Source organism: Mandrillus leucophaeus, unplaced genomic scaffold, assembly GCF_000951045.1.
Source record: "Mandrillus leucophaeus isolate KB7577 unplaced genomic scaffold, Mleu.le_1.0 Scaffold584, whole genome shotgun sequence".
NCBI lineage: Eukaryota > Metazoa > Chordata > Mammalia > Primates > Cercopithecidae > Mandrillus > Mandrillus leucophaeus.
In genome coordinates this window covers 152,713-169,742 of record NW_012106297.1, presented here as the reverse complement: position 1 = coordinate 169,742, position 17,030 = coordinate 152,713, and the positions used below count along the sequence as shown (strand labels likewise).

The 17,030-nt window shown below is 34.6% G+C and overlaps 1 protein-coding gene across 1 annotated transcript in view; it reads right to left on the bottom strand.

Moving 5' to 3' along the window:
* The window catches only part of HMCN1 (hemicentin 1), a gene marked incomplete at its 5' end in the record, with an annotated part of 290,930 nt that overhangs the window by 138,480 nt on the left and 135,420 nt on the right, over positions 1-17,030 (bottom strand). The window contains 6 exons of the mRNA XM_011999163.1: positions 950-1,046; positions 3,940-4,115; positions 8,668-8,791; positions 9,910-10,061; positions 10,779-10,955; positions 11,756-11,857. Of these exons, the coding sequence (XP_011854553.1) occupies positions 950-1,046; positions 3,940-4,115; positions 8,668-8,791; positions 9,910-10,061; positions 10,779-10,955; positions 11,756-11,857 (828 nt within the window). The remainder of the gene's footprint in view (positions 1-949; positions 1,047-3,939; positions 4,116-8,667; positions 8,792-9,909; positions 10,062-10,778; positions 10,956-11,755; positions 11,858-17,030) is intronic.

The following is a 17,030-nucleotide window of genomic DNA, read 5'->3' as shown; positions in this document are numbered from 1 at the left end:
TTAAAGAGTATTTCTTCTCCATTGGAATAAAGTTATTTCATCCAGTTTTACTTTTATTTAAAAAATGTTTGTGAATAAACTATAAATCAAAGGTAAATTCAGCTTATAATTTCAATAATTAAAAAGTTTAAACAAATACAATCAAAATGAAGAGGGCTTATTAAGTTATGAGTTTTTTAAAGTATGTAAAATACAGGTGAATGTACTGGAAATGGGAATGGTTTTTAGCTGATAGCCACAGCTGAAGCAAAAGTTGTGACTGTAAGAATTATCTTAATTAGTAACAAATGGTAAAATTTCAGCTGAGAATAGCTTTTCTCCCTGGTTATTATAGTAATCTAATCTCCCGCCACACAAATGAATACATTATAAATGAGTTTTTTAAAGTATGCGAAATACAGGTGAATATGCTGGAAATGGGAATGCTTTTTAGCTGATAGCCACAGCTGAGGCTCAAGTTGTGACTATAAGAATTACCTTAATTAGTAACAAACGGTAAAATTTCAACTGAGAATAGCTTTTCTCCCTGATTATCATAGTAATCCTATCTCCCACCACGCAAGCACCTGTGTTCTTTCTCTCACATACACACACAGTTCACATATATAATTTGGCTTTTTGGCTTATTTTCTTTCCATTGACGAACCCACCACTAGTTACTAGAGAAGGCCCAATCATTACGAGACGCTGGCTGTGGAAGACAAAGGGCATGTTACTCAGGCAGATGAGGAGAATCCTTCAACATCAAAGTTACAAGAAAGTTCATCTAGAGTTGCTCTCGAAGTAGTCATACGAACTGATACCCAGGACAGTTCAGAACCATGTAAATGTACTAATTGTTGTTCATCTACCTATTATAATCAGTTTTAGTTACATGGATGAATGTCATTTTAAGTGACACAAAAACCACAGCCTGCATCATTTGCTTTCAAGAGCTGATTACACTTACCCCAAATATTGACATTGTAATTTTTTTCAGTTTTTCCAGCAATATTTGTTGCTTCACAAGTGTAACGACCAGTGTCTTGAACCTGAGCATCTTCAACCTGAAAACAAAATCATCCTTTGAAATCACACTTTCTATTTCACTTGAGGTTTTTTAAATTAATACTACTTGTGATCTATTATTTTTATTCTGAAGATTTACAAAGATATCAAAAATAGAGAAAATAGCAATATAAATGGCTATATGCCCATCACTCAGTTTCAACACAACAAGGTTCAACCATTTTCATCTATGCCATGCCTTATTTTAATCTGGTTTATATTAGGGGTTGAGGGTCTAGAACAGCTTTTTAAATATAATTCAGAAAAAAATAATGAAAAGGTACAATTTCTGTTGAAGTAATTTAAGACTTTAAAATATGAAATCCTTATACATCCAGGAAACTGTCCAGTAAAATAACAGCCTTATTCTTGAGACCAGTAATATATCTTTCTCCCATGCTGGGTCTGTAAGCTTCTTTAAGCTAAGTATTATATTACATTAGCCTCATTCTCCTAGTACCCAGTTTGTTGCTTGGTAGATGAATTAGTATCAGTAAATATTTTTCATGTATTTATGTACAACATGCATCAATGCTCATTCATCCATTGACCATTTGCAGTTATTACAGCACTTGTACTAGGTACTGTAGGTAGAAGACATAAACAGATATAATGTCACATATGGTTTCTGATTTAAGTTTGCAATCTAGTTGAAAATATAAAGGATGTGAACATAAAAAAGAATTTAATAATAAATAATATATAATAATACAAGATAATACAAAAGATACAACAAGCAGTATGTGACTTATTGCCAACTAAGTTTGCAATCAATAATTTCTAAAACATTCAATGATCACTGACGTTAGAGTGATCATTTGAAGTATTTCGCTTAGAGGGGTGCACAGAAGGCAGTCAATAAACATTTATTAATCAATTGGTGTGAACAATAGAGATGGAATTAGCTAAAAGAATACATGGAGAACCTAAGAATATTAGACTTGAAAGAGGAAATAAAATCCAACCTCCTCATTTTACAGATAAGGAAACTCAATCAATTAAGATATCTAAATTGCTCAGAGTCACATAATTCGTGGCAGGCTCACTCAAATCTGGGGTTCCAAGTCCTTAAGGTCAGTATGCACAGGCCTGCATGTCTCATAGAAAGAGTTGGGGAGGGAATAATAGAGAGGAGGGATTAATATTTATTGAGCACCTAGTGTGTACCAGGCAAAACAAAATGGCAAGATTCTATTACTTGATTTTGTTAGAGATGTGTGTGAATGGTAGTGCGTAGGTAAGATACTTTTAACTGACTAATAAGAATTGCATTCCAAAAAAGTTTTCATTTCTCTGATCTTCTCCCTAAACCCCTCAATGGGACAAACTTCTGTACTCACTGAGATTTGCATTTATGCAATTGTCTACCTCCGTCATTTCGTCAGAGTTAAGGTTTGGGAATTTTACCGCATGCTTTCTAGAATGCTAGGCTCTGCCCCTGCGAATGGACAATGACTTTTCTTCTTCTTCTTCTTCTTTTTTTTTTTTTTCTTGTGTAGTTCAATTAGTTCATCCCTCTTTCTTTCATCAGTGATTCTGGTCTTTCCTTTCTCACCCAGCTCCGTTGTTATACAATCATAATACCCAAGATCTCCATCCTCTGCCTCTAACATACTCCTTCACGCTCCCTTTCACTCAACCCCATGCTTCTGTCTTCCTGAGGCAAGCTGCCCAGCTTACTGTCTGCCATCTATTTCTCAAGACTCTTTGTTTATCAGTAATAAACCTTCCTTTAGCAAGAGGCTATGTGGTGGTTAGTAGCACAGGTTCTGAAGCCATACTCCCCGTGTTCTAATCCAATTTCTGTCTTTCAGTAACTGTAGGCAGATTACTTAGCTGGTCTTTTGATTTCTCAGTTGGGTTATTATGAGGATGTTATAAACATTCGGCAGTCTTCTGTCCTCCTGAATCCGAATTCCTTAGGCTGACTTTCAATGTCACACTTTATTTCATTCAAATCAACCTTTTCAACATTATTTCCAAATATTCACTTTGTTAAATTCTCTGCTTGAGCCAAACTACCCGACTTGCTTCCCTTGCCTTTTATCTCATCTACCTCTAAAACACTAAGTAGTCTTTTAAGACTAATCCTGGCAACAAGAGCCTCATCTTTTGCCACCCCCCAAAATGTATTATCTGTACCATCCACTTGGTAATTGACTCAGACTATAGTACTCGTTGCATTTTTCAACTAAATTGTTAATTTTTTATGTATTTACATGAGGTTGGAAGACATCAAGGACATGAAGTGTGTCATGCTTGTTTGCATTTCTTTTCTTTTTTTTTTCTTTGAGACAAAGTCTTGCTCTGTCACCCAGGCTGGAGTGCAGTGGTGTGATCTCAGCTCACTGCAACCTGCACCTCCCGGGTTCAGGCAGCTGTCTTGCCTCAGCCTCCCAAGTAGCTGAGATTACAGGTGCATGCCACCATGCCAGGCTAATTTTTGTATTTTTAGTAAAGACAGGGTTTCACCATGTTGACTGGGCTGCTCTTGAACTCCTGACCTTAAGTGATCTGCCCACCTTGGCCTCCCAAAGTGTTGGGATCAGGTGTGAACCACCATGACTTTTTGCATCTTTGTCCAGAGCACCTAAAATGGGCACTTGGTGATTGGCTGGAAGACTGAAGGTGAGGCACACCTTGGATTATTTCTATGATATTTTCCTGGAAGCATTTTTTGAGATCGTTTCTGGATATGGATAACAAATAATTGAATCTCACTAAGCACAAAATTTAAAAATATTACAAACCTCATCAATAAAAGGGTTCCTAGAATTTTGTAAGAGAAAATTAGTCCAACACTTGTGAAAGACAGGCACGCTAAATAGGGGTAGTACCAAAACCATGAACTTACAATAACATAAGATAAAATAAATGAATCCATATCCTTACCTTTAACACACTTCCATTTTCAGATATACTGAGGCCTGGTTTCTTCAGCAAGGGGTGGCCGTCTTTTAACCAAGTAAGAATAGGTGGAGGAATAGCATCGCTTTGACATAGTAACTCCACAGCTTGGCTAATGAGGACAGAGATATTCTGTTCTTCTCCCATAATATTTGGTGGAACTACATGAAAGATGGGTTTTCTTTCAGGATAAAACAGGCCAGCACACTATTTATATTCATTAATTATCAGGACATATACTGAATACCTTTATTGGTTCTTTTAAGATGTAGGATCACAATCATTCTAACATACCCTTTTGCATCACTTGGTTCAGAATCAAGTACTAGTAAATCACTGATTAATGTATTCTTGTTGAACAATGCTTCTCACTTTTTATTTAAAAAACGTTTAGAACGGGAAGTTCTCATCAAGTGCCCAAATAAGAAACTTTTAGAACTAGATGTTACCGCGTAAGGTTTTCAAAGTAACAAATCACTCATGAAATATTTTAGAAACAATAAGCTAAGAGTGAATACACCTCCAATATTTATTTGTAATTTTTGCAAAAGAAATAGATGTCATAGTCACAGAGGCAACATTAAAAAATAGTTGGAAGATATCATAGAGCTCATCCAGTCCCATCTCGCAGTGTGCAAAACATAAAATTGGTGTAAGATAATAGCTTGTGCAAAATAATATGGTTAATTGGTGGTAAAGTTAGGAGCCTTCTGACTTGCAGTTTAGTGTTCTTTTTGGTTTTCCATGGTGACAGAATAAAGAACAAATCAGTTCAATGACCAGCTGCACAACATACTCACAATTGCATAAGAGGAAATAAGTGGAAATTTTAATTAGATTAAAATTAGGATTCCCTGGCTATATAAAGCTCCTTAGATGCTGAAATGTGTTTTCTGAAAAGTTTAAGAAATCTCTTTCCCTTGGGTGTATTAAAGAATACAGTAAACAATCATTTATCTTAGATGGTTTAGGTACAGTCCTGCCAAGAATGAGAGGGTGGGCTCCGTAACTTCTCAAGGACTCTTTCAGGCCTGTATATATAATTATTCAGAAACACAAACTAATGATGAAATCAGGCCTGTTATAAAAGGCCACTCCAACAAAGCACAGAGGGGAATTTCCTTGGCCATTTCTCACGAAATCCCATCACTATGCAGGGCTATAGAAAATTTGCCATATTTGTAGCATTTTTTTTTAACTACAAAAAAAGGTTAAGTTGTACTAAAATGTTTCGGTAGAAACAAGATTTTTGTGGTAAAAATATTATTATCGTTTATCAGCCATTGTTTCAGGCTTGATACTCCATCAGCATCAGCATGTGGCAAGATAAAGAAGGCAATAGACTTTGACTATAGTAGTAGTATTGTGCCTCTGTAACCATGAGGTTTCTCTGTTACTATGTCTGCTACAGAGGGAAAGGGTATGAACTAAAGAGCACTTCCATGCGCTGTTTTGGGGTGCAGGACTTATGTTAAACTCAAAGAAATTGATGCTGAAGGAAGAAACATACTACACAATGGCAGAGACTGACCAATGGAGCATTTGTGCAGAGATGCATGATGTTCCTTCTGCTAAATTTAGTAGTACACACAGACATCTGGCTCTTGATAAGTTTAAAGTAATCTGAGAAACAGAAAACACTGACATTTTTGATGTGTGACACATTCGATAAAAGATACATGATTAGTCTGTTTGAGATTAAAACTACTATAAAAATAGCAAAGTGAGCACAATTAGTGCCACTTTCTTTCCTTTTTTTTTTTTTTTTGAGAAGGTGTTTTGCTCTTGTTGCCCAGGCTGGAGTACAATGGCACAGTCTCAGCTCACTGCAACCTCTGCCTCCCAGGTTCAAGCAATTCTCTTGCCTCAGCCTCTCAAATAGCTGGGATTGCAGGCATGTGCCACCAAAACTGGCAAATTTTTTTTTTTTTTTTTGTATTTTTAGTAGAGACGGGGTTTCACCATGTTGACCAGGCTGGTCTCGAACTCCTGACCTCAGGCGATCCACCTGCCTTGGCCTCCCAAAGTGCTGGGATTATAGGCGTGAGCCACTGAGCCCGGCCTAATTAGTGCCACTTCCTAAAGATGCCATGAAAACAGATTCACAAGTCCTAGCACTCAGGAAGCCCTAAATAGAATAGCTGATTTCACATCTTGCAAATAATTTTAGGTAAAGTTTGGCCTCATTGAATAAAAAAGTACCGTAACTGTATAAAAATGTTTGTCTTAGATTATTTGTAGAATCTACAAAACAGCATGAGTTCATTATGACTGCAGAAGTGAAAGTCGGAAACAATTCAAGACTACAGAATGCTAATTCATTTCCAAATATATTTTCCTTCAGTTACTTTCTTTTTTACACTAAATGAGTTGAATCAAGTTCAAAAGGAAACCAGATTTTTTAAATGAGAGGAAAAAATGCAAAAACAATGGAGTATTTGTTTAAGGGATAAAAACTGAAGCAAATCTAATTATAGCCGAGGATATATATTACCAAAACATGTATTTTTTTTTTGTCCTGTCTCTCATTTCCAAGTTTTTGTTTAGTCTGAGAAGCGAACAAGGGTTCTACCCTTTAGATCCTCAGCTTCCTTAGATGTTATCCCTATTTTGCTTTGTGGTTATGTTGCTTAGGAAGGGATGTGTTCTGGACCTGTTTCTCATCCTAAGTGCTATGTTTGTTAAATTTAATTACTAAAATCAGAGTTGTCATAGGGTTGTCATTGCTGGGAAGCTGAAGAATGTATGATCTCCAGGAAAGTTCTCTAAGCTTAAGTTTAAAGAAAAGGTACTATATGAATCCAAATCTTTTAAAAACTCAATTCTCTTGTTTCAATATCTCAGGGTATGGCAAAACATACTCTGAATTATACCAGGGAGAAAAATTTTAACGAACTACTCATAATTGTAGGAAAAACTACTTTGCCTACTGTCTACTTCTCCTATTCCACCCCCCAACACCACCACACCCCCCAGTGTAAATCTGAAGGTGATTTATCTCTGGGAATTAACATTCATTAGGCTCTAATTAGACACATATCACCAAGGTTACTACTACAAATATAAAAATATAATTTATGGAAATAATACTAATAGTGAAATACAGATTGGACACTGATTTTAGATTAAAAATCTGTTTTACTTTTATACTTTTTCAGCAGCTTGCTGCATGTATATTTCAATGGCTTAACACATATAAACATTCCCAAACATATATATCAGCTAGCCATTTGACTTTTATATCAGAGAAAGATACTGATTTTCAGCCTAAGAAAGTAGTATAGAAGTATCTTAGCAAATGATAAGGAACAGTGATGCATGTTTCTGTAATTCCTGGAAAATATCAACTCTTTATCATCTCCCAGGTTCATTCTTGACACTAGCCAGTGTAGAAATGTAAGGAGACCATCTCAGATTTCTGTGTTGACTAAAACCCTGTCAAGACCAATGTCACCCCTCTGCTTGCTTCCTAATGACTGAAGAACTACTGTGTTACACACTTTATTAATTGATGAATCAGTCTCAAAGGATATTTTAGAATAGAAACTTCCCAGTTCTTCATAAAGCATAAAAGCGACTCAATTCAGGGAAGGAGTTAAAATACCTGGGGTTGGGCATTATAGACCTATCTGTTACCTCAAATACCTAAGCAAATCTGGAGGCTGGATGTGAACTCATGTCAATTGCAATAGCAACAAAAAAGAAAGAGCATAGAGAACCCTTTGGTAGTGTACCGATGCCAACTAAAACTTTTACTTTCATTAAATATGTATGATATCCATAACAAGGGGTCTTTTTACGAAAACATTATGTAACAATATATGTTAGTTGTGATCATTACATTTACATTGGCAAACATATAAGAGAAGACAACATGGTCCACATGGTCTGGAGGTAAAATTTTTTAAAAAGGTAATATATTTCAGAAAGGAATGAATTATTTGGAAGTGAGGTAGGACTTTAAGGAGAAGGCTTGCATTCTGCATTAAACAGAAACCCTTCAAGAGGTCATAAAAGAAATAATTTCATTATTCCGTGAACTAAGAAATAAAATGCAAATAAGCCACAGAAAAAAAGTCTAAAAGAGTTCTGAGTGTAAAGGTATACTGGAATGTGGATAGACAAGCATAATATATAAACGGAGATCAAGAGGCCCCAACTTTCTTCTGGGGCTCTTTTGCTGTGATAGGATCGGATATTTCCTTTTGTGATCATTGTGGGCAGCATTGAGAGTGGGAAAAACTTAAATTTTGCCTACATTTATATTAACTTTTTGCTTCTCAAAGAGCCCTTAATGCACAAACATAGTATTGATCACAAATATGCTGATTACAAATAATTAGAAAGTAATAAAAGCATGGCTTTGAGTAGAATGAATGAAGAGAGCTACTTGAACAGATACTTGCTTCAGTGAGAAGATTATCTCTTCTAAATGGCAGAGCTGCTATCCACAGTCATGGTTTTCAGAGTACTCTATAAAACCAACACCCTACATGCTGGCTGTGTGCATTTTACTTTCTCAGAACTTTAAAAAAGGAAAATTGTCCAAAGTCAGATATAAGACAGAAAGAGAATCTGATTTGAATTGATCCTGTAATATCAATTCTAAGGTTCATTGTTCTTTATTGTCAACAACTTCTCTTAACTTTCTCAATGATTTTAGGACCCAAACACATGTCTATCAGAGCAAAATTAATTACTAAAATGTCTCACCATATACTCGGAGGTCAATGTCCCTTTGTTTTTCTCCAGCAGCATTCACTGCCACGCAGGAGTACCTTCCTGTGTCACTGATTCGTGCACTGGTCAATGCTAGGATTCGACCACCAGAGAGAACCTATTAATGATAAGAATGCTGAATAACCAATATGTCTCTGAGAATGGTAGGTGTAATAGATGTTTTCTCTTATTTTTTTGAGGTTAGTCAGTTAACATTTGCCTTTTAGGAAGATTTTCCCTTGGATATTTTTAAGTAGGCAAACATCATATAATACTCTTTTCATCTTCTCAGTGGAAGAATGTAAGAGGCTAGAATTAAATTTGGTAATGACTACTGAAAATAAGTCTTTACATACGGCATCAGATGAAAGTCAACTTTCATCCATACGCACTACAAACAGAGAGAAAGATGCCAGGGGAGAAACATGAGTTGGAATAAGAGGCACTAATTCTCTTTCTAATTTTTCTTTGGGTAAAAAGGTAAGAAACTGAAATTAACAACAAAGTAGTAGCCAAATTAATTAATAAGCTACATTGATTATCCTTCATCCCATGGATTCAGTCGTATTTCTAAAATACTGACATTAACTCTGGATGTTCTATGATCCCAAATTTTGAAAGCATTAGATTTGCAAGAAAACCTGAAGAAGTAGAATGTATGCTTTCTGTTAGACAAGATAAAAATTAAACTAGGTATACATGCACTTCTATATTTTTAATTTTGACTCAATATAATGCATTTAAAATTTTTCTAGGACTCAAATTTTACTTCTCATGATGTTTACATTATATTTTTTCTTACTATATTACTTGATGTTTTTGTAGAAGTATATATGCTCCGTGTAGTCTCTGATTCATAACTATTTGAAGACATTTAAACCTAAATTCTACCAGAAAATTCCTGTTTTGTTGATTAACATTTCTTTGTGTAAAGTATCTATTGTGGTAGTAGCAGAAAGTGGAGTGGGGCAGGTAGAAAACAACAAATATCTAAAACAAATGGTCAAAATATAACACCTAAAAGTAAGATAAGGGAACTCTTAGAAACAGTGAGCTTTTAATGAATTATTTGGGGATCCCAGTTATGTGTCCATGGATTTTATGGCTGCATATGTGTACTTAAAAAATAGTATCTGTTAATCCTTGTTTTCTAAATCTCTTCAACAGTTTTACGTGTGTACTTCCTATACTGAATAATCAGGTGGTAAATGTCACCAAAGAAATGAATGAAGGTACCTGTATTCCATTAGAAAAACTAGAAACAGGACTCCCATCTTTCAACCAGGTCAGACTTGGGGCAGGAATACCTCTGGCTTCACATTCTAACCTCACCGGGTTATTAACCACCACTGCCACCATGTTATTGCTGCCAGAAATTGATGGGGCCACTGAAAAAAACAAATGAAAGTAAGACATGTTAATATCACAGGATTTGTGATCTCAAATGACAAAAATCACATGTAATGTCTACCATATTGTGTTCTTATTGGAGAGTTTGTTTACTTGTTTTTTGGTAAGTTCTTTCACCTCTCTTATTTAAGATCTAATCACAGCCATCCTGTGAGATAAATAGAGCAAGTATCAATTTCTCCATTTCACAGATGAGGAAAAACAAGTTTTGCCAGTTTGTTTAAGAAATCAGTTTTTTATGCCAGAGTGGAATTTTATTTATTGATTTCTAGGCTTGTGTGTGTGTGTGTGCAGGAACACACATGCGTACCCCCCTTCACTGCATCCACTGTAGTATGTTAACTACCAACTCCTCTTAAAAGCATTATTAGAGATAATCACTCAGAAACTTTCATTAATACCTATGATTCTTTTAGAGAGCATTTACAAGCAGTGTTTTTTTGTCATTAGCTAACAGTATCAGTGACTATTTCAACAACTCATTGAAAGCAAACTTAAGTCAACAGCATGTGGAAATGGAGCATTTTAATAGGAATCAGGAATAAGCACATTTATAAGTTTTAGAACACTGTGCCCTTACATAAAGATGACAATAACACACTCTGTTAAATACTTACACAAAAATTTTATAGAAGCACTTAATCATTTTGAATGCTTCTTTACCCCAGAATGAATCTAGGTGAAGTGGCACTAACCATGAACTTGCAGACTGTAAAATAACTCTGTAGCTCCAGCTGAGTTGATGGCCACGCATTTATATATGCCAGCATCTGAGATCTGGGCACTTTCGATATCAATGATCTGTCCTCTGTTCAAGAAAGTCATGCTGGTGGAACCTGAGAGTAGACGATTATCTTTGTACCATGTAATAACTGAAAGAAGAAGGGGAGAAGATGATCTATGTAAAAATTTTTTAAATTAAATATACTAAGTTGTATCTTAGCTAAGTCGCAATTACTTTATTCTTATACTTATCATCTGAATTTAATCTGTTTAAGTAATCATCTCTTTAGCTTTGATTTTTAAGAGACGGTAACCCTTAGAAAAACACCAAGAGCCAAGTCAGTGAGTCCTGAAAATGAATTTAGAAGAAAGATATTCTTTAGTATCTCTAATATATCAGTATTATTTAATAGCAAACTTTCAACTTATCTATTTTTTTGTTGTTGTTGTATGTTTCCCCTCATCCATAAAATATTGGCTATATGCCTAACCAAACCAAATACCATACACATTATTGACCTCAAAAATGTATGTTGTTACTGATTTATATGAATAATCTACCAGTGGTGGGAATATACAAAACAAAGTTGTAGTCTCATTAGAATGACAATTTGATGTAGCTTCATTAAGATGCTTTTAAGTTAAAAAAAAGTTTCAGCATAAATAGATATAAACCACCATGTGGGTCTTGTGGCCACAATACTGACAATAAGATGATTAAGGTATTCACATATTTCTACATTTTTTAAATAAATTGTTTCATGCAGTTAAAGGCAATAAAAATTCAAAAATTTTATCTAACTGCTAATATTCTTATCAATGTTTCACCCATGAAATGTATTCTATAACCTGTTCTTTACGAGTAATTAGTATATTATGCTCAAAACCAGTTTCAGTTATTCCCAGAAATCTTAAAATATTAAGTTATAGAGTCCACAAGTAAACATACCAGGCACAGGATTTCCAGCTGCCTTACACTCCAGCTGTACAGGGTTGCTCACCACCACAGTCTCATTCAGCATCTTCCCTGCATCTTCCAGACTAGGTGGTTCTGCAAGAGGCCCAAACAGATACTTATAAGTAGAATATTTAAGCTGAAATTGTTTGCTCAATTAAAATTATAATTTTTCTTCCTTTCTTCTTTTTTTCACATATATACACTGACCTATTTGGAATAAAAGTATACTATTAAATAGATTGAAGAACAAGATTTAAAAAAATCTAAATAAGTTTTCTGGATCACACATTTCTCTGTGTCCAGATAGGAAAATCCTTAGAATTATATAGATTAATAGAGGAGTAAAAAAAGTTAAAGAAAGATTTTTTATTGTACTTAATCTGATTGATTTGGTAAGTAATTATTTTTACCAAGAAGTAATTAGTCTACTAAATTTGAACTCTTCCAGTAAAGAAGAAATCAACATCTCAAAATATCTTACTTTATCTTTGGATAGCACTGTCTTAAGCTATTTCAGAAAAAGCAGAGTAATTTTTGTGTGTTTTTTGGCAGCTTTTTTCCTTTGATATAAAATTTAAACTTAAGTTATTCACAAAATAAAACAGAAAAGTATATTTTCAACTTTAAGTAATTACTGATAAGGATGATCTGTTATTTAATATAGTTGGAAAGTAGGAATTCGTGAAGTCTGAGAGGCATAATATAAAAGAAATAACTTGGAACATTAATTCCATGTTTTCAACAATATCTCAAGGCATGTGAGAGGCATACCAGGATAAGAAAATTACAAGGGAATTAAAAGTTCTGTCTTGTTTGAAAAAGATGTTGTAAATTAGTATCTGAAGTTGACAGAGAAAAACATATTTTAAGAATTTGCTACATTTAACTAATTCAATGCACTAGAGACCCTCAACCCACATACAATCAATAAATCCATCAATCCATTAATCTACCAAAAACAGGAAAGGGGGAAAGAAGGAAAGAAAACAAGAAAAAATAGAAGTAAGATGGCAGAAATAAAATCAAATATATAAATATGAATGAGTTCATTTAATTGTTTAATAGAATTTTTTTGACACTTAAAATAGTGACTTTTTGACACGTTAATACTTGTATAGGTGGCCGGGTGCGGTGGCTCATGCCTGTAATCCCAGCACTTCAGGAGGCTGAGGCAGGCGAATCACAGGTCAGGAGTTTGAGACCAGCTTGGCCAACATGGTGAAACCCCGTCTCTACTAAAAATACAAAAAATTAGCCAGAAATAGTGGTGGGTGCCTGTAATCCCAGCTACTTGGGAGGTTGACACAGGAGAATCACTTGAACATGGGAGGTGGAGGTTGCAGTGAGCTGAGATCATGCCATTGCACTCCAACCTGGGCAACAAGAGTGAAACTCCACCTCAAAAAACAAACAAACAAACAAACAAAAAACAAACAAACAAAAAAAACAACTTGTGTGGTTGACAAGGTTTGGCTATGTCCCCACCCAAATCTCATCTTGAATTTTGGCTTGGAGGGTCCCCACTGGTAGATAACTGAATCACGGGGGCAGTTCCCCCATACTGTTCTCATGGTAGTGAATAAATCTCATGGGATCTGATGGTTTTAGATCCATCAGATTGCCTTGGCTCTCATTCTCTTCTCTTGTCTGCCACCATGTGAGATGTGCCTTATGCCTTCTGCCATGATTGTGAGACCTCCCCAGCTATGTGGAACTGTGAGTCCATTAAACCTCTTTGTTTTCTAAATTGCCCATTCTTGGGTATGTCTTTATCGGCAGCATGAAAATGGACTAATACAATGGGTTAAAACTATTTTTTAATTAAAATATCTAAGTGGATAAGGAGCACAAATAAAAACCCACAAAAACGTTACAATAAGGAGCTAGACAAAGATATACAATAATTTGACATCAATTTCTGATAAATATACAAAGCAAAAATTATTAAACATGACAAAACAACATGATTTATATTAACATGTTACAATTCATGAATAATATTTTATAATGACAATATCTTATGCATTGAATAACAAAGCAAAAATTGTTAAAAAGGAAGAAAAATTCAAAAACTCTAAAAGTGGTGTATTTTAATATGTCCTCCTCAGAAACTGGCTGTGTAGTGAAACAAAAAATACAGTTGTAAAGAATATGAAAAATAAAAGTACCCATCCAGATTGTGTATGCATATGTGTATGTGTGTGTTTGGGGATTTGTAGTTACCAAAGAATATATATGTTTTTTAAATGACAATGGAATATTTTCAAAATGAAATATTAGCCCACAAAATACCAATAAGGTGTTTTATAATCACAATTTTAAAAAACTACAAAATGTAAATCAACAACAAAAATACAAAGTTATCTACATGGGGAAAATCTCATTAAAGATGAAATTAAAATAAGAGTATAAGTTTAGAAAAATGTAAAGTGAAATTGATTAATATTAAAACCTGTAGGATGTCACTAAAGCAGTACAGTACTTAAAGAAAATCTAATGCCATAATTAACATATATAAAAAACAAGAAATAATGGAAAAAAGTCCTAGGCACTCAACCCAGAATTTAAAAGACCAATACAATAAACCAAAACAGGCTAGAAATAAATAATAAATATAAAAGCAGAAAAACAAAATCAAAGAAGATAATAACACTCAAAGTTGATTTTTGAAAAGTCTAAAATAAAGTCTGTTTTCAGAAGTAGATGTCCTTTGGGTCAAATCTCTTTTGTCCTGGGAGTTTTTCCTAAAGGCTCACCCCAGAACCACCCCTCTTTCACTCTTACAATTACTTTTGTATTCATTTAATTCCATGTATTAACCCTACCTGTTTGAAATGCCTAGAATGCTTCTGTTTTCTGCACTGAATTCTGATTATCAACACAGTATTTAAGGACACAAGACCTCTAAATATGGCTATCTAACTTTTCCAACTGGAAAAGAAAAAAGGAAGAATAATCAGTCCATGGCACATTCCTTCAAAACAGCTTTTTAAATACTTGAAGCCTTCTGGACTGAAGTGCTCATTGAAGAATTTGACAGATTATGTAGCTGCTACAATAAAACACTACGATGGGAATAAGAAATATAGAGCTATGGAATGGGTTGGCAATTTCTCACTTCACTAGAGAACTTTAAGAAAGATTGGATGTCAGCAAGAATGCCAGACTAAGGACTCAAAAAATCTACTCCTCCAGTAAAGAAACAAAAACATTGGAAACATTGTCAAAATCAACCTTTTCAGAACCTGGGAAATTAACCAAAGACTTGCAAAAATCCAAAAAGTATTTATTAAAAAATAAGTAGCTAAATTTCATTTAAAACAGTGAGTTTTGTGGCATTTTAACTGACCTACCCTTGTCACCCTCTCTCCAGCTCAAACTTGAAAACAAATAGTCCAATAATCGCAGTGAAAAAAGCAGCCTAGCAGACACTGAAGGAAGTACAATAGGTTTCAAGCTACCCGAAAGTACCATTCTGAGAGAACTGTCATTATTTGACCTGTCTGGCCTTTCTGTGAAAGTTCCTATTTGCAAGATTTTTCTTTATTTAACCAGACTCAATGTTCTGTCAGTGCAAACCTTTTCCCCAGGAGTAAAGTCTGTATAAACAGACTTCATAGAATTTATATAGAAAAGTTCGTTTCCTTATGCTTCTAAAACAAATTACCTCAAACTTGGTAGCTTAAACAATACAAATTTATCTTACAGTTTTTTAGGTCAGAAGTCTAACATGGCCTGACTGGGTTAATATTAAGGTGTTAGCAGAGCTGAATTCCCTTCTGGAGGCTCTAGAGGAGAATCTGTTCCCTTGCCTTTTCCAACTTCTACAGGCCATTTCCTCCATCTTCAAAGCCAGCAATGGGCAGGCCATGTGAGGATGTGAGTGGAGCATTCTTCTCACATTATATCACTTTGATATGCTGCTTCCCTTTTCCGCATTTAATGATCCTTATGATTACATTGGGTTCATCCAGATAATTAGGTATTATCTTCCTATTTTAAGGTCAAATGATTAACAACCTTAATTCCCCTTTATGATGTAACCTAACATATTAACAGGTTCAAGGATTAGGATATGAAAATTTGGGAGGATGCCAGTATTCTGCCTACTCACTAATGAATCAAGACACAACAATGAAAACCAGCAACAAAAAACAATAACAATAAAAATCATGAGGAGAGAAGGATATGATTTTCAGAGTTGCCACATTATATTATTTAAAATACCTACTTTTTCAACAAAAATCACAAGATAGCATTGCTCATACATAGAAAAAGAAGCAGCATAGAAACTGTCCATCAGGAAACTTAGAACCTAGATATTGGATTTACTAGGCAAAAACCTTAAATCTGCTATTTTAAATACAATTAGCCCTCTCTATCTGCAGTGTCAATCAACCACAGATTTGAAATTTTTTAAATAAAAAATAACAATACAACAATAAAAATTAATACAAATAAAAAATGTAGTATAACTACTAATTACATAGCATTCATGCTGTATTGGGAATTAAGTAATCTAGAGACAATAAACTATATAAGAGGATGTGTATACACAAATACTATACAATTTAATGTTTATCTCAATAGTTTTTGGGGTACAGGTGGTGTTGGTTACATGGATAAGTTCTTCAGTGGTGATTTGAGATTTTAGTACACCCATCACTCGAACAGTATATGCTGTACCCAATATGTAGTCTTTTATCCCTCATCCCCCGTCACACTTCCCCCTGAATCTCCAAAGTGCATTATATCATTCTTATGCCTTTGCATCCTCATGGCTTAGCTCCTACTTATAAGTGAGAACATACAATATTTGATTTTCCATTCCTGGGTTACTTCACTCAGAATAATGGCCTCCAACTCCATCCAAGTTGCTGCAAAAGACATTATTTCATTCCTTTTTATGGCTGAGTAGTTCCCATGGTGTGTGTGTGTGTGTGTGTACATATATATATATCACATTTTCTTTATCCACTCTGGTTGATGGGCACTTAGGTTGGTTCCATATCTTTGCAATTGCGAATTGTGCTGCTGTAAACATGCATGTGCACGTGTCTTTTTCATATAACGACTTTTTTTCTTTTGGATAAATACCCAGTAGTGAGATTGCTGGGTTGAATGGTATTCTACTTTTGGTTCCTTAAGGAATCTTCATACTGTTCTCCATAGTGGTTGTACTAATTTGCATTCCCACCAGCAGTGTAAAAGTGTTCCCTTTCACTGCATCCACAGCACATCTTTTTTTTTTTTTTTTTTTTTTTTT